The 18,267-nt window shown below is 34.7% G+C and overlaps 2 protein-coding genes across 2 annotated transcripts in view; both read right to left on the reverse strand.

Moving 5' to 3' along the window:
* Positions 1 to 1,198: 1,198 nt before the first annotated feature.
* Positions 1,199 to 10,751, reverse strand: LOC110031866 (Werner Syndrome-like exonuclease). The gene is made up of 7 exons (XM_020735290.1): positions 10,701 to 10,751; positions 5,665 to 5,971; positions 4,267 to 4,446; positions 4,062 to 4,192; positions 3,804 to 3,965; positions 1,733 to 1,843; positions 1,199 to 1,641 (listed from the first exon to the last, which is right to left on the reverse strand). The coding sequence occupies exons 1-7, from the start codon at positions 10,749 to 10,751 to the stop codon at positions 1,603 to 1,605; spliced, it is 981 nt and encodes a 326-aa protein (XP_020590949.1). The 3' UTR covers positions 1,199 to 1,602.
* LOC110031869 (pyrophosphate-energized membrane proton pump 2) overlaps positions 10,418 to 18,267 on the reverse strand; it is a 32,190-nt gene continuing 24,340 nt past the window's right edge. The window contains exons 8-15 of the mRNA XM_020735294.1: positions 17,464 to 17,584; positions 16,993 to 17,180; positions 16,470 to 16,907; positions 15,780 to 15,944; positions 15,535 to 15,690; positions 15,095 to 15,206; positions 14,770 to 14,989; positions 10,418 to 10,911 (exon numbers count right to left, since the gene is read on the reverse strand). Of these exons, the coding sequence (XP_020590953.1) occupies positions 10,812 to 10,911; positions 14,770 to 14,989; positions 15,095 to 15,206; positions 15,535 to 15,690; positions 15,780 to 15,944; positions 16,470 to 16,907; positions 16,993 to 17,180; positions 17,464 to 17,584 (1,500 nt within the window). The 3' untranslated portion in view covers positions 10,418 to 10,811. The remainder of the gene's footprint in view (positions 10,912 to 14,769; positions 14,990 to 15,094; positions 15,207 to 15,534; positions 15,691 to 15,779; positions 15,945 to 16,469; positions 16,908 to 16,992; positions 17,181 to 17,463; positions 17,585 to 18,267) is intronic.

Consider the following 18,267-nt stretch of genomic DNA (forward strand, 5'->3'; position numbering starts at 1 on the left):
AACGTAAACAAATTTTTTTTTTCGTTCAGTTAGTTAAATGAACCTAACACGAACAGTGATATAATCACCTCAGTGATTAATTTATAAATATCAATGTTTCAGGTGGCTTGTATTAGGTCTGTCAAAAAAGCCCGTTGTTCGCGAACAGTTAGTGTTCGATTCGTTGATAAATTCGTGTTCGATTCGTTCAATAAGTTAAAGAGACGAACATAACAAATTTTTATCGTTCGGATAGTTGAACGAACCATTTATGATATTTTAAAAAATTAAATTTTATAAATTATAATATATAATAAATTAATAAAAATAATATATTAATATACTATATTAATAATATACTAATATAAATATTATATATTTATATAATTAATATTAGAGATTCACGAACAATTTCAAACACGAGCTTATTTCAAACGAACCGAACACAAACATAAACATGAACACGACCACAAGCTCTGATCGTTCGTGTTCGGTTCGTTTACACCCCTAGTCTGCATGCAATTTTCCTAATTAAAAAGCAAATTGGAACAGAGGCGAAAAGTTCCAGATTAATAATTAAAAAAAGGGTCATTTACATACATACCACACAATTCTTATATACATATCTAAGATCTAAACTTTCATATTTACATGCAAAACACTCAAATCTTCAATATTATAAGTTTATGACAAAAAAAAATGTTAAAATATAAACATTAAACTTTACATGTAAATAAAAGAGCTTCTGCTGGTTTGGTAACTAGTCTTTCAGTTTGATTTTTTTTTTTTTTTCAATCATAGGGGTAGTATAATGTTAAAATATAAGATGTTTTTCCAACAATGAGAACAAAATTTAGTCCCATATAACAACAACAGAGATAGAAGCTTGGCAGGACTAGTATGGGTTAAGTTTATGGTCTACCCTAGTAAGAAAAAGGTAAACAAATTTACACAAACATAGCTCATATGGTTAATTTATAAGCGCTACTCGACGACATTAACCATACATCCATCAAGTATAACCAAGCTTCAATAGTTTTGCTTGCCCAAATTTGGCTTCCAAGATTTTTTTTCTAAGCACAAATGATGACCTCAGGTAGCCTAAAAAAACAAAGTTTTTGAAAGCCAAACCAGACATTTAATACTTCCAACTATGGTTGACTCAATAGTTGAATACGATGACTTAATAACTATTCACCAATTCATCCACAAGTTTCATGCAAAATCAATTTTGGAGCTTGATTGAACTAGCGGGAGGACCATGGTTGAACTGATCAAATTGGTCAATTCAATTGTCAAAACCATGCTTAAATGGTTCGTATAAGAGGCATGGGACATAATCTACGAGCATTTTCAATGTTCATTCAAAGAATAAATGTCAGAACTACATAAAGAATAAAAAACCATACCAAATTTAGCAGGTGGCAGGAAGCACTCTCTACTTCACTCCACTAATGCAATTTAAAGCTTTTTGAATAAGATATGATCTTCTTAGCTCTTGCCATGCTACACCTGGTAAGCTCTCATGCTAAAAAATTTTAAAATCACTTCCAAGTGAACCCTAGGTTTTGCCCCATAGGTAAAGTGGAGCTGAAATCTACAAAAAATCAGTTCCATCCCAACCTAAGTTTTAGGTTTTGGATCTGGGAAGGTTTTCAGAATCTGCGCAAGCATAATAAAACAATAATTTTGTAGAAGCTACAGAAAAAAAAAATGTTAGAAAAGATGAATTATTGTTTAAAGAGTGTGGTACCTGATATAAGTACCAAGAAGCAAAAGCATCTGTAGCAGCATAGTGAAGTTGGTTCTTTGATAGTTCTCTGGCTTCCCAATTCCCCATTCGTATTTTTTTGGATTTCGATAACTGTAGAGAAAATTGCAGTTTTGGGTCCTAAGGTAATTATCAGGATTATAATATGGATAATAAGTTGAAAATAAAAAGCTTTTCTTCTGCAGTTTATCTCATGAAGTTTATGAACTTGCAAGGATAGAAAGCCCTGAACATTTGTGCTTGAAATGATAAAGGAAGATTTACATGCATACCACACAATTCTTATGTATTTACATAATTAACATCCAAAGTTTGAGATTTACACTTAAAACACCTTTGTGTCATGAGTATTTCACTCTGAAGAAGATAGTGATGGTCATATTTTGATGTGATATTAAAGATTTCAATGTTACGCATTGATGCAGTAGCGCTCCGACGAGGGAGTCATGTGAATGAAGCAGTGGCTCTGCTGCTATACTTAGATCGAACCGTCTAGGTTTTGTCCTTGTTGAGGAGTCGGTCAATTCGCTTGAGCCACTCCTAGTTATCATATTATTATATATTTATTTTTGTAGGAGTTCAGGGTTAGTTTTTGGTGTGAGTTTGTTTTGGCCAGCCGCAATGCCCGGTTTCTCCCTTCGAGGACTATATCTGAGAGTTTAGGTGATCATCCTGCTGTATTTATCTCTCAAGATGGTATTTATCTTCTTTATCCCCATCCAAATCCTCCATACACACCTCTTGATGCAGCCGCCCGCAACTGGATTCCGATTGCTGTTTTCTGCAATGCAAGCAGCTGCCATTGCAGTTCCAGCCCTACACATTCACTGCCGCAACTGTTCCATCGCCCGCCCGCTGTTTCGACCGCTGTCCAGCCATCCGTATCAGTGCCGCCACCTGGAAAACAACACACCTGCTGTTTTCTTGCTGTCCTGCCATACCCTACCGACTGCCACTCCCAAAAACCCACTCCAACTACTGTTATACTTCATCCCAATGCCCCGGGCAGCCACACACTGCTGTTTGTGCCTTTCCAGAGTTTGAGATTTACACTAAAAACACCTTTGTGTCATGAGTATTTCACTCTTAAGAAGATAGTAATCGTCATATTTTGATGTGAATGGTACGCAGATACAATCTTAATTGCGTGTGTTTTGTGTATATTGCTATTTCTATTTCCTTTAATGTGATTGTATTCCCTAATTCAGAATTAAGCAATAATATTTGATTTTCCTATTAGTGTTTGGTTTAACTCCGGTATCACGAATGTTAGGTGTTGTAATATTTGATTTTCCTATTAGTGTTTGGTTTAACTTCGGTATCACGAATGTTAGGTGTTGGATATGTAAATACATGAGAATTGTGTGGTATGTATGTGAATGTCCCTAAAATAAAATAAGCTAAAATGGAAATGAGGATTATGAACAAAATAGTATTACAAGAGATTTCTTATTTATAGTTCATACGACATGAGGAAAATATAATATAAAAAGGATGGCCCAATATTACTACATTCCTATAATTGAATTCACCCAATCAAAGTTACTCTTACTTATGGTCTAAGTTGGATAAGGTTCACTAGCAACCTGATGTCGAATCAGAATCAATCCTTAAATTTAAATATTGCTTCACATTCCTTCAAATAAATCAGTAGCAACTACTTGAAAAACCTTCATTAGTGAAATTTGCAGTCATATGCTAGAGTAAAAGGTCAATGTAAATATAAATAGAGATAAATTTCAACACTATATCATGCAAATGTAGCCTTATTTATTTAAGTAAAATATCAAAATAGTCCTCTGACTATTTATATGGGACCACTTTAGTTTGAACAACTATTAGTATTAAATTACTTCTTGCTAAAATTGTCCTTACTACTTTAGCGCACATTAAGAGAGTCTAGGGGCTACAATGTAACTACAATGACCCATACAAAGAGTCAAGGGACCATTTTGACACATTTCTCTTATTTATTATTGTAGATAATATCTTGTGTATGATATTTTAGGTAGCTCAGGCTGGATATAAATGATGGTTTGGTTAATTGAATTACCTGTTTGCATGTAAGCATCTCCATTAAAGAGGAAAGCCCCCAATTCTTGGAAGCTCCGCCAAGCTTGAGATTTGCAAATCTTGACAAATCTACTAATGATGCAACATGAATATTGTGCTCCGATGAGATCTTTGCCGCATCATTGGCTATTCCAATTCCAACCTTTGTAAAACCAAAAATAACATATAAAACCATCGGTAGTAGAATAAATTCACTATCATGCAAAATAGATTTCTTAATTTATAGTTGCAAAAATACCTTGAATGATGAAGGATCCTCCAAAAGTGATTTCAACATAGGAGGTATACCAGAATGAATGATGTGCATGATATAACAATCAGACCAATCCATGCATATTTGCAATACTGCAGTTTTGTTAGGTGTTTTCCCTGCAAATCTCAGATTATTTTTTAATGAAATAATAACTCAATTTTAATAAAAGAGATGGCACCATGGAACCAACCTTTTATGAAATTAGGTTTCCACTCTAAATCAAATCCAAGTGAGATTTCATCAGCATTATGTCTCGAATGTTCAATTTTATCCAAAATCTCTTTTGTAGATTGTTCCACCTCGGAAGAGGTCCTACTGTATACAACGCGTCCACCAAAAGTAAATACTTGATGTCTTGCTTTTAAATTAGCTGTCAATATTAACAAAATAAATATACATGCAATAACTAAAACAACTGGATTTAGAAGCATCTACAACTCCACTGTGTTAATCAAATATTTTAAAAAATGAAGCTGCTAAGCAACTAAAATGCAAAGATTAAACACTGAAGATCTACCAAAAGTTCAGTGGGGAAACCAAAAACTCAAACAATTGAAGGATTGATCCAATACAGATTCAACCTACTAAGAAGCAAGTAGCAACAGATTGGGCCATATTAAAGCTTTTTGGGGCGTTTACATGCATACCACACAATGAAAACCTGCAATAAATTCCTCAAAGGCAGACAACAACAATGAAAATCTTTCTGAATCATACATTAATTCTGGATACAGAGATTAGCGTAATCTAAGAACAAAAGAATAAATGTCTACGAATAATACAACAAGATGAAGATGAGATAAAGCAGTAAATTCACATACAACTTTATCATATATAAACGAATTTACTTTCTATAATTCATGGCTGAATAGACACTGCATCATTCGTTTAAACAAGGAACATCATCCCTATATTTCTTTCAACACCCTGAGCAATATTCCATGCTACTAAAACTACAATTGAACCCAGATTTTTTTGGGATAGTCAAATTTTCTAATTTTATTTTGAATCTTATCCCTTTCATTAATTCACAACAAGCATTATAAGAAATTCAGTATTAGTATTTTTCCTTCTTTTTTACATACAGTCATGTCATGAATGATATGCATTTGTGTTCATGAAGAATTAAAATTTGATCGGCTCCAAGAAAGTTGATTAAGTCCCACTCCTTTTCATCTCTTCTCTCCTGAATCTCAGTGAAGAGAATAGCTCCGTCTTTCTCTCTCTCACATTCCTATCTTCTTTTAATATTTTTCCTTTTTTTTTTTTCATTTTATGTTAATAGTTTAGATTTTCATTCACATCCCATAAACCGTAACCCCAAATCATAAACCTTCATAGGCCCCCTTCTGTTTCCAGGCCGCACCAAGAAGGGGAGAAAACCCTAGAACGGTTTCAGAGGAGTACTTGAAAAAGAGTAAATTTCATATACATGATGGACATCCAATCTATTCCTACAATAATCTATAATAAGAACGTAAATCTGGCGATTTCGGATCACTCTAACTTCCTGCTAGTAGAAATTACAACTTCTAAAATAGATTCAAAGTATATAGAAGGAATTAACATTTGAGTCGAAGATATGAACCTTGACAAGGTATCGGAGAGAAATTAGAGAGTAGATTCCTAGGGCAAGGGGACCGATCAAGCTTGCTAATGAGATCGCCGTTTTCAACGCAGCCAGAAGGAGAAGCTGCGCTCACCCAGCCAGGGAGTCGGCGGCGCTGAGATGAGGACTCCTCGATATTGAAACCGGAGCTTTTCCGCTTAGCAACGGCGTAGGAGGACTCGATGGACCGGAGCTCCTCCTCGGCGTCTTCGTTCCAATCGGAATCGAGATCCAGAGAAGTCTCCGATCCCACTGCATCTCTCTCTGGAGAACTTATTAGAGCACACTGTATATTCGGTCAAAGCCCATTTAGCAGCAGACTCATTGATTGAGTTGTGAGTCAACTCGTTTAAAAAATATTTTTAAAATATATTTAAATTTAAAAAATTCAATATTTATAATAAGTAATTTCTTATTGATTATCATTATGCGTGTTAATTCTTCTTTTTATTTTATTGTAATATTAATTTGAATAAATATTGATTTTTCTCTTTCATAATATACAATTTGGTTACTGACCTAGTTCGAACTCGTTGAATCAAGCTCGAACTTGAGGTGGAACTCAATTAATTAATCAAGCTCAAGTTCTCACTTAAAGTGGTTCGAGCTTGACTTGACTCTTGTACACCCCTAGAGCTCAAACAATTCTTGATGGGAAATATATATATATATATTTCTCTTTTTTCTTTTTTGTGACCAATTTTTCTCTTTTATAAAACAATTTTTTTTTAATTTAACTATCTCGATGAACTCATTTTTTGCATCATCCTCATTATAAGTTTGAGATATTGGATCGGATTGTAAGATGCCTATGAAGCAAGGGTAGATGATCATTGGCATGTTCTCACAAGCACAAGATCAATGAAAGGATGAATAAAGCAACATTCCACATTGCTTGTTCTCCTTCCACTAATCATGATATTATACAAAAATAAAGATATTAAAATGTTGAAGTAATATTAGTTATTAAATCATCAATAAATTTTTTAATTATAATTAAACTCTTACAATCATATTAATAATTAAAATGAAATCTTTATTCAAAAAAATGTTGTCATCTCAAAATTTTAAGCTTAACTTTCTCATTTCATATTCAAATTATAATTTTTATATATACAACAACAATAAGTCTTTATCCCACTAAACGGGGCTGCATGAATCCTTTTTCTCTATTGCATCCTATTGAATATCATATTTTCATTTAATTCTAATAAATTAAGATAATTTTTTTATACAATTTTACCAAGTTTTTCTAGGTATACTCCTGTCTTTCTTAACATAAGTCGGATCCAAAACATCTACTCTCATAACCAGATCATCAGATGGTTGACGTTTAATGTGACTAAACCATATAAGACGACTCTTTATAATTTGACCGCACAGGAGAGCTACAACAACCTTACACGAATACATTTGTTTTTCATTGTCTCTAAATGTCAAGCCACTCGCCCATCTAAGCATTCCTATCTCAGCCTTAGCATTCTTATCTCAGCAACACTTAACTTAATTTTATGCTTCTCTTTTAAAGGCCAACATTATGTGTCATAGAGCATTGCAGGCCTCACCAACATCTTATTGAATTCCTTTCAATCTAAGCGGTAATTTTCTATTACACAATAGGCATGAAACATTCATCCACTTCAACCAACCTTCAACCAACCAACTTGAATTCTACCAATAACATCCCCATCTATATCACCACCACTTTGAGCCATAAGACTCGAGATATCTAAAGTGTTCACACCTTCTAATAATTTGATCCCTCATATTTACAACTCTATCAGTATAGCTGCTACTACTAAAATTACATTCCGTGTATTCAGCTTTAGTTCTACTCAAACAAAGGCCTTTAGACTCCAATGTAGACCTCCATCATTCAAGTTTTCCCTGTGCTCCTTCTCTAGTCTCTAGTCTTATCCACAAGAGGATATCATCAGCGAAAAACATACACCAAGATACATCCCCCTCTAAAGTCCAATAAGAACATCCATAACTAAAGTAAAAAGATATGGGCGTAAAGCTAGACCTTGATGTAATCCAACTGAAATAGAGAATAGAGAAATATTTGGTCAATCCTCCTTCTGTTCAAACACAAGTAACAACTCTAGCATGCATATCTTTAATAACTTGAATATAAGTTATATCAACACCTTCCTTCACTAGAACTCTAAGAAAATGTCTCTTAAAACCTTATGGTAAACTTTTTTCTAAATTAATAAAAATCATATATAAATCTTTCTTATTCTCTTTGTACTTTTCCATCAAAACTCTTAATAAATGTATAACTTCCATAGTAGACCTTCCCCCGCATAAATCCAAACTGATTATGAGAAATCTTTGTAACAGGTCTTAACCTATGTTCAATTACCCTCTCTCATACTTGTAAAGTATGACACATCAACTTAATTCCTCTATAATGTGCACACTATTGTGCATCCATTTTATTCTTAAAAATAGAGACCAAAATACTCTTCCTCCATCAGACATCTTTTTAAGTTTTAAAATAATATTAAGGAGTTTAGTAAGTCAAGAAACTCCCAAATCTCTTAAATAGTTCCACACTTCAATTGAGATATGATCAGGTCCTATAGACTTTGTACCCTTGGTTTTCTTTATAGCCTGTTCAACTTCTTTTTTACTAATACGACGATAAAAATAAAATATTTTATTGTTATTAGTAAAATTAAGATCACTAAAGTCGATCGTATTTTCAGAAACTTCAATGAAAAGTTCATCAAAATAACTCACACATCTATGTTGAATTTTTTTCTAAGAAAAACACCTTTTGATTTTCATCTTTAATACGCTTTATTTGAGTTAAATATTTACTTTTATTTTCTCTTTGTTTTGCTAATTTATACATATATTTTTTACCATCTTTAATATCTAATTTATTATAAAAATTACTAAAAGTAGAATTTTAGCATCACAGATTGTTCGCTTAAACTCCGTACTGACCATTTTATATTTCTCCTATTCTCTAAGCATTTAGATTTAAACTAATTTTTATAACTTATATTTTATCTTTGATTGCACATTTTATTCCACTACCAACTATTTTTATTTATAAAAATTTTTCATTTTGATTCTCCAAGTACATGTTTTGCCACTTATTTAATATTGTTTTTTACTTTATCCCAAATAGAATTTGCTTCTTCATCAACATCCCAAATCTCAAAATCTTGAAGTTTACTCATAAAAAAAATTTTATGTGTTTTTTAACTTATTCTGTCTAATTCTATGACAATGGTTTCTAGTATTCTTTATTTTACAACTCATCTTAAAATCCAGAACTAATAATCGAGGTAAGGTATTTAAATTTTCACTTCAAATGACCTTACAATGTTTTACATTTTTGATGATCTCTTCTTCTCATAAGGAAATAATCAATTTGTGTTTTATTAGATTGATTCTTATAAGTAATAATATGCTAATCTCTTCTCTTGAGCAAAATATTAGCAATAACAAAATCATACGTTAAATCAATATCTAATATGACTCTACCTTCTTCATTAATCACTTTGAAACCGTAGCCGTCATGAATATTTCTAAAATCTTCTACCACTCTACCAACATGTCCATTTAAATCTCCTCCAATAAAAATTCTTCCTTCAAAAGGTAACATTTGTACTAAATCTTCTAGATAATTCCTAAATTTTTCTTTAAAATCTATTTCTGAACATACTTGAAAAAACATAAGCATTTATACTATTAAAAATCTTAGCATCAACAATAATCTTAAGAGTTATAATTCTTTCTCCATTTCTATTAATTTTTACAATATTATATTTCAAACTCTTATATATAATTACTCCATTTCTTGTGCAACTTTTACTTCTATATTTCAAACTCTTATATATAATTACTCCATTTCCTGTGCGACTTTTACTTGAACCATTTAGTTTCTTGAATACATAGAATATTTATCTTTCTATAAATCATAATATCAACTAATTACATTAATTTAACTATGAGAGTACCTATATTCCAAGAACCTATCCTAAAATTAGTTTCATATACTAGCTTTTTTACCCGTAAAATATTTATCTTTCTATAAATCATAATATCAACATATTACATTAATTTAACTATGAGAGTGCCTATATTCCAAGAACCTATCCTAACATTAGTTTCATATACTAGCTTCTTTACCCACATCCGTCCGTACTGTGGAAACCTTTGCTTATTTGACACTACACCCAGACAGCGGTGTATTGACCTATGCACGCTTTCACTATATTCTGGCCATACAACATGTCGTTTCCAAAGGACGCCCTAACATTTACAGAATGATTAAAATGATTCATATCATGATTTTTTTGACATATTTGTTCTAGCTATGGACTACCTAACACAACCCTCTACTTTTCACATTCAAGGCTTCGGACCAACCATTGGCAGTGTTTAATTTCTTTTTATATATTCTAAAAAATGTTTAAATTTTCCAAAATAATTGTATCAAATCAAATGATTTGAATTTTGCATACCATTATAAAGCAAAGAACATAAAAGGAAGATTTACATACATACCATTCAATTCTTATACAGTTCCATATCAAACACCTAAACTTCGACTCTTGCCGACATGCCCGCCTTACACAAGCATGAGAAGGTGTACTTCACCTTCTACAAGTTAAAATAATAGTTTTATTTTTTTATGCGAAATGAAAGAATTGGGTGGTATAAATGCAAAACAAGTAAAGTTTAGGTGTTAGATATGTAAATACATAGGATTTGGGTGGGTATGTTCTACATCCCTCAGTCTCATCAAGCAATAACATAATGAAGAACGTTCCCTGCAAGGATGAACCATGCAACGTAGATTTTATCAAATATTCATGTTTTACATACAAATCAATACAGATTGAAATATCCAAACCGCTAATTTATAAAGTCGATTATAATTGATCAAAAAGCAGATCAAAACTTTTTTTTTTTTTTGACAATCCCTAGCAGCATAGAGCATGATACTCTGCAAATAATCAAGCTTTCGAGTTAAAACAAAACCTTAGCACCTGATCAGGCATTCTTGTTCTAAAATTGTTCTGGAGGAAACCAATGAGCATTTACAGTAATGAGGGATTGAGAAAAATATGGTGGGTTGAAGAAAAGGTGGAGAAGATCTGTCACAGAAATAGGGGAGCCATGACTAAAGTAATGGTGGCAAGCATTTTGATGAGGACATGAAGAGAAGGACCTGCAGTGTCTTTGAATGGATCTCCCACGCTGAAAGAATAGATGAATATCATGTTAAAAATAATTATTTACATTGCATAAAATAAAAAGAAGAAAGATTTACATACATACACCACACAATACCTATGTATTGACATATCAAATACCTAAACTTTATCCTTTACATATATATGCCAAGGGTTATGTCACTTTTTAAAAGTTAAAATAGTGGGGTTTTTTTATGTGATATGAGAATTGGGTGGTATTCATGTAAAAATCAAATTTTAGGTGTTAGCTAAGTAAATACATAGGAATTGGCTGTTATGTATCTAAATTCCCCAAAATAGTAGGAAGATTTACATACACAATAGCACTCAATTCTTATGTGTTTACACATCTAACACCCAAACTTCAATTTTTACATTTATACCATATCTAACACCCAAACTTTAATTTTTACATTTATACCGCCCAACCCATGCATGAAAATGTTTGTTTCACCTGTTAAAAGTTTAAATTGTGGTATTTTTTATGTACTGTGAAAGATTTGGGAGGCAAAAACATAAAAGGTAAAAAATATGAATGAAGGTTTTGGTGTTAAGATATGTAAATTCATAGGAATTGTGTGGTATGTATGTAAATGCCCACGTATGGAAGATTAACAAACATACACTCAATTCCTATGTATATACTTATCTAACACCTAAGCTTTGACAAACATACACTCAATTCCTATGTATATACTTACCTATGCATGAAAAGATGTATTTTTTCGTAAAAATTAAAATGGTGGTGTTTTTTATGTGGGATAAAAGATTTTTGTACTATAAATGTAAAAAAGTAAAGTTTAGGTGTTAGATATGTAAATACGTAAGACTTAAATGTCCCATATTCCTGCGTGTTAAGACTAAAGAAACACAGTTAAGACTTCCATGGCTTCAAAATTAAAAAGCCATTTTTATGAATATGACTTTAACAAATGAATGTTAATGACACTAACATTAATGGATGGATGGTTTCAGATCCAGAAGAGCAATGATTGAACTACAAGCAAAAGATAAAAATAGAAATATAACAAAAATATTTACACAATGCCTCAAAACATGTTTCAGTCGCAATGATAAATTGTCAACGATGAGCAGCAGAAACTGTTCTGAAGCTCGCAATCATGTTGCCGGATTATTGGTTTCAAAAATTTGTGCATTCCATAGCAAAATATAAATACAATTCTCAAGAAAATGTCAACTATCAAAGAAACTGAAAATAAGAAAGCCATAGAGCAGGCTTTGAAGCAAGTTCACAATTTGTCCAATACTGAATTAGGTCTCAATGGAAGTTGAATCTTCGAGCAATAAAAATACATTACCATTTCCTTTTCAGTTATCCTTACGAAAGTTAAATTAACGGGGAATTACCTGATGCGGTGCTAGGGGACTGAACCGACCAAGGGCTGAACCAGGGGAAGGCTTGTTGAACCCAGCAGGAGGCAATAGCGGGGAGGGTGGCCATATGCTCAGGGCCAGGGTGCTGCCCAAGGGGAGGGACCATCCCCTTCCTATTTATCTACTAAATATATGTGTTATTTTCTGTTTTAGGGTTAGTTGCTTTGAGATTTATGTTTGAATAGCCTCCGACGTCCCGTTTTCCCTTCTAGGATTGTATCTAACGGCGAGAAGGTGCTCTGACTACAACTTGCCCTGAGGTGATGTGTATCATTCCTTTTATTACTTGCTACCACCCTTCCCTGTTCGCTGACAACACCACACCCTGCCCCCCACAACCACCACCCCCACACAAATACCAGCCTTCCTCACTGCCGCTGCCCTCTTCCCTACCCTCCACAACTCCAGCCTACCAACCTACAATACGGCAACCCCTGTTGCCTCTATCCTTCACCTCCCCCTCCCCTTCCTGCTCACAGCAACCTACAAACCTTGATCCTTAAAATCACTGCAACCCCAATACCTGCTCCCAGCTATAACCGCAACCTCCTCTTTCTTGTTGCTCCAACCGCAAACTTGCCTACCCTCTTCCACCTTGCTGCCACCGATCCTAGACCTCTCAAAGCTGCCCAGCAGCTATTCCGCCCCGCCCTGTCCAGCCGTAACCAGAGATTCATGTTGTGTTATAGTTTCTTTTTTGTTTTGAGTCTTGATTATAACCACGTTTTTGGCATAATTATATATGTTTCCCTATTGGGTTTGGATTAACTCCAGTATCAATTAGTATTATAACTAGCCTAATCCTAGTCCAATCACAGAGTTTCTTAGCACCCACCAAACCATAGCCAAAATTTGACAAAACTCTAATTTTCCCCTGCTGGTTTTCAAAATCAGCAACCCTAAATAAGTTGCTGCCACCCTCCCATGGTTTCTGCAATCCCCTGCCCTCCTCCTTGCTACTGTTGCCCACCTTCCCTCTCACCTCTACGTGCTAAGTGTCGTAGCTACCCCCATACAACCTTAAGTGTCGTAACCACCCCCATACAACCTTTCTAACTGCCGCTGCTCCTTTCTTACCATCCACGGCTCCAACCTGCCAACCTACCATACGACAACCCCTATTGCCGCTATCCTACACCTCCCCCTCCCCTTCTTGCTCACAGCCACCTACAGACCTTGACCCTTACAACCACCGCAACCCCCTCTACCTCTTGCTGCAACTGCAAACCTGCTTACCCTCTTCCTGCCTGCCGCCACCTACCTTAAACCCTCTCACTGCTGCTCAATGGCTATCCCACTCCGCCCAAGCCTGAGATTAGTGTTGAGTTGTATTTTCTTTCCTGTTTTGAGTCTTAATTGTAAGCCATTATTTTTGGCGTAATAAAATATGCTTTCTTATTGTAGTTTGGGTTAACTCTGGTATCATTTACATGCATACCACCCAATTCTTATGTATTTACATATCTAACACAGAAACATTGATTACATTTATGCCAACCAAATCTTTCATATCACATAAAAACACCACTATTTTAACTAATAAAAAGTGAGATGCACCTTTTTTTTTTGCATAGGTAAGGTAGCATATGTAAAAATTGAAATTTAGGTGTTAGATATGTAAATACATGGTATTAGGCGTGTCAATTCAAGTTCACAGGTCGGGTTAGGGTCTGACTTGACCGATCCATCAATTCAAGTTCACAGGTCGGGTTAGGGTCTGACTCGAAATTGACCGATCCGAAACTGATTGACTCGAGCCCGACTTGAATATTAAATGGTTTAGAAAGTCCAACCCGATCTCGACCAACCTGCAACCCGTTAACCCGAACCCAACCCGTATAACTTGTTTAACATAATTCATAATAGCTATTTGGTTCGATTTCGAGTCAATCTCGAATCCAATTTGGGTTGTTGGGTAAAGTTTGCGTCAAATTTGGGTTAGTGGGATAGTTTCAAGTCCATTTCAGGTTGGCGGTTAACCCGAAGCTAACCTAAAAAATTAAACAGATTATGATTCCTAACCCTAACACAACCCAGTAATTATTCAAGTGAACCTCAACCCGAACTTATAGAGTCGAGATTGGGTGGAGTTGGCGTGTCGGGTAAATTTTTGACACCTCTACATGGTATGTATGCAAATCTTCCAAAATAATAAACTGAAGATTTCAATGTTTATCTAGTCTATAAAAAAGTGCGGCTCTTTCAAAACAGCTGATTAAGTTTCTCCTTACTGACACAATATGCAATTCCAAAATAATAAACTGAAGATTTCAATGTTTATCCAGTCTATAAAAAAGTGCGGCTCTTTCAAAACGGCTGATTAAGTTTCTCCTTACTAACACAATATGCAACCTCGTAGGCAAGATGCAAAAATATCCACAAAGTTGAAAAATAAGGCAAACTATCAAAATTCCAACACATGAATACTTGATGAAGCGCCGAGAAAAGTATGGAACGAAAAGCTTACGTATCACCAGTAACTGCTGCCTTGTGACAATCGCTACCTTTACCACCGAGTGCACCAGTTTCAATGAACTTCTTGGCATTATCCCAAGCACCTCCAGCGGTATTTAGGAACAGAGCCATAAGTATGCCGGCCACTGTTGCAAACATAAGCAGAGATGCCACCACTTTGGCACCAAGAAGTGGCTGACCGGTGACCTGACCCAACATTTTGAAAAGAACCCCTGCAGGCCGGTAGTTTGATTATTTAGAAAATATATCTTATCAAAGGGTATCGACGGCAAGTTTATTGTTTCAATAAGGAAAGCAGTGAAAAGTATAAGACAGACCAATTACAACAGGTGAGACAATTGCCAAAGCACCCGGTTTTATCATTTCCTTTAAAGATGCAAACGCCACAATCGAAACACAACGGCCATAATCTGGTTTCTCATTATATTCCTGTAACAGAGAACAATTGAATATAGGGGCATTTGCATACATAACACCAAATTCCTATTTAGTTAAATATCTAAAATCCAAACTTTAGTTTTTATATTTATGCAACCTAAATCTTTCATATCACATAAAAATGCCCCCATTTTAACTATTAAGAAGTGATATACACATTTTCATGCGTGGTAAGGTGACATGCATGTAAAAATTGAAGTTTAGGTGTTAGATAAGTAAATACAAAGGAATTGAGTGAAATGTATGTAAATCTTCCTTAAGTTGCCGATGCATGATGAAAACAGTTTTAAAGAATGACCAAAAGGCAGCTATCACGCACCATAATTCCTGGCCTCTCGATAAACTGTCTACGGACTTCGTTAACAACCTCCTGAGCTGTTTTTCCAACGGCCGCACATGCCCAAGCACTAAATACAAATATAAGCATTGAACCTAACAAACCACCAACAAAAACCTCAGGGATTGCAATGTCCACCTGCAAAAAAAATTGATTTAGAAACAAATGTGGACCTAAAGGCGGCATTTTGCTGAAAAGGCACATGGCTGAGTACTGAATGTCATTACCTGTTTAAAAGGGAGGTGAGAAAATGCAGCAACTTCATCCATATATGCACTGAAAAGAAGAAAAGAAGCGAGCGCAGCAGACCCAATGGCAAAACCTTTCGTAGTAGCCTTGGTGGTGTTGCCCACAGCATCAAGCACATCTGTTATTTCTCGAACACTCTCAGGCTTGCAACATTATTTTGTCCGACAAAAAATGTAAATAAAGATCATTAGATTCTATCATGAACAGAAGTTAAGACAGTACCGATAAATCAGACTGTAAGATTGCAGACTAAGGTTTCAATTGGCGGAGCTTTGGTTTTTACAAAAGTTTATACATAAGGTGCTCTTTGACATGGTATGTAAACGTATTAAAAACCAAACAAAAAATAAAGAGAATAGTGTCAGAATGGTCCCCCAGACATTAGCAAAGGGCCATTTTAGTTTCAGAAACTAGAAAAGTGTTACTAATTTGACATTTTATAAACTCTAAGATTATAATGGCACAATGTAAATAGTCAACGGACTATTTTGGCACTTTACTCAAAAAATAAATGACTCCTAACTTTCTGTAGAGCAGAAAGCACTTAAAAAACTCCTCCGAACAAGGCCTAAATTTTTAAACAGGGGAATGAAAAACATCGATGTAGCAACGATTTAAACTTGTAGAATCTCAGGCAACATAGCAATGATTAAGCGCAACAATAATACCTGCTGTCCCATCTCAACAATTCCACCAGCATTGTCAGCAATTGGCCCAAACATGTCCATGGTAAGAACATAAGCTGCAGTGCTAAGCATTCCCATCGTAGCAACCGCTGTACCAAAAAGGCCACCAGTTGGGTTCCCATTTTCATCCATCAGGCCAGATGTTTGCCCAAGCCAATATGCTGAGATGATGGCTAAACTAATCACGAGAACAGGAAGAGCTGTGGATTCCAAGCCAAGACTTACACCTGCAATTATATTAGTTCCATGCCCTGTAGCACTTGAAAGTGCTAAAGTTCGTACAGGCTCATGCTTGTAGTCTGTGTAATATTTGGAGATCCACACAAAAGCATAAGCTGTTATAATGCCCACCAATCCACATAATGCAAAATTTAACCATGCGGACGGTGCTTGTTCGGTATAAAGAAGCCACCGCGTAGACTGTCAAAATGAAACCCTCAACAAACATAAAATGCAATGACATATTTAGGAAAGAAGATGTAAGAAAAATATTATGAAAATTTACCACTCCGAAAGCTATAACGGCTAACACTATTGTGATAGAATAGCCTTTCTGGAGAATTGCCATAGGATCTTCTACCGGAACCTTAGATCCAAGTTCACGTGTTCCACGAATTGAGAGAATTCCAACAGAAGATACCACAAGGTCAAAAGAATGGACAACAAGAGGAAATAGGATAAACCCTGATGGATCTGTATTTTAAGGAATTAACAATTAAGTGCAACTTTTGAAAACAAAGAGAAAGGAGTTCCAAGGCAGTTGACTATTTCTTAGAACAAAGTAATTGACTCATAAATCAGAGGTAAAGAGTATTTTCAGACTTTTCTTTTGCAGAAAGATATAAGAAAGAAGAGGATTCTTTTTCTCTAAAAAGGATAGAATAATAAGCATAGCCTTGCATCAATGCAGAGAAAGCCAGAGAAGAGCAGTCACATATAAAATCTTAACAAAAAATTATTTGCAGACAATCTTTACCTTCAATTTTGCAGTGCTGAGCCATTGTTCCTCCGAGTATCATTGCACTGATGATTTCTGCAGCTATGCTCTCAAAAAGATCAGCTCCTCGAGCAGCACAATCACCCACATTATCACCAACCTTTAGTCAAAATAGAGAATTCGGATCAAGTTTAATCAGGCAAAACACTACCAAGGAATATGTAATATTCTCAAAAAAAAAAATTCTCATCTACAAAATCTAAGTTGGAGAATAAGAGCTACCAATATTGAAAATCTTCCTAATAGGAAAAATTGGAAATGGATAACCATACAAAACTTGGTAACGAGGATAAAGCTATGAAGAAGATAAAGACAACTATAAGCACAAGTAGAAAGATCGGTAACCAGGTAATAGTACTCAAAGTTTGTCTGAACAATATTTATGATTTTACAAAGCAAGCCCTAATTTTAATCTAAAGGCTCGTTTGAGGAAACTTTCAGGTTGCTTCCCGCTTCCAAAACAGTTTCTTCTTCACTTGATGAGTTGTTTAGTTATCGTGTTTATTTTTTAGAAACGTTTTTAAAAAATCCAGTTTTTCGCCAATTCAAGCCGTAACTTCTATCAAACTATAAAAATCGGCTTTTGTAAAAACAATTTTTAATAGGCTTTTCTCAAAGAAGAAGCCTAACCAAATAAAGCCTAAATTATCATCCTTGAGATCTCTTGGTATTCTTGTTATTCTTGTTCGGGAATATTCATCGACGTTAGAGTATACTGAGAAGTTATATCTAATATGCTAAGAAAAAGATAGGGACATTTACATTCATACAACCCAATTCCTA

This window comes from Phalaenopsis equestris, unplaced genomic scaffold (genome assembly GCF_001263595.1).
Source record: "Phalaenopsis equestris unplaced genomic scaffold, ASM126359v1 Scaffold000855, whole genome shotgun sequence".
NCBI classification, from domain to species: domain Eukaryota; kingdom Viridiplantae; phylum Streptophyta; class Magnoliopsida; order Asparagales; family Orchidaceae; genus Phalaenopsis; species Phalaenopsis equestris.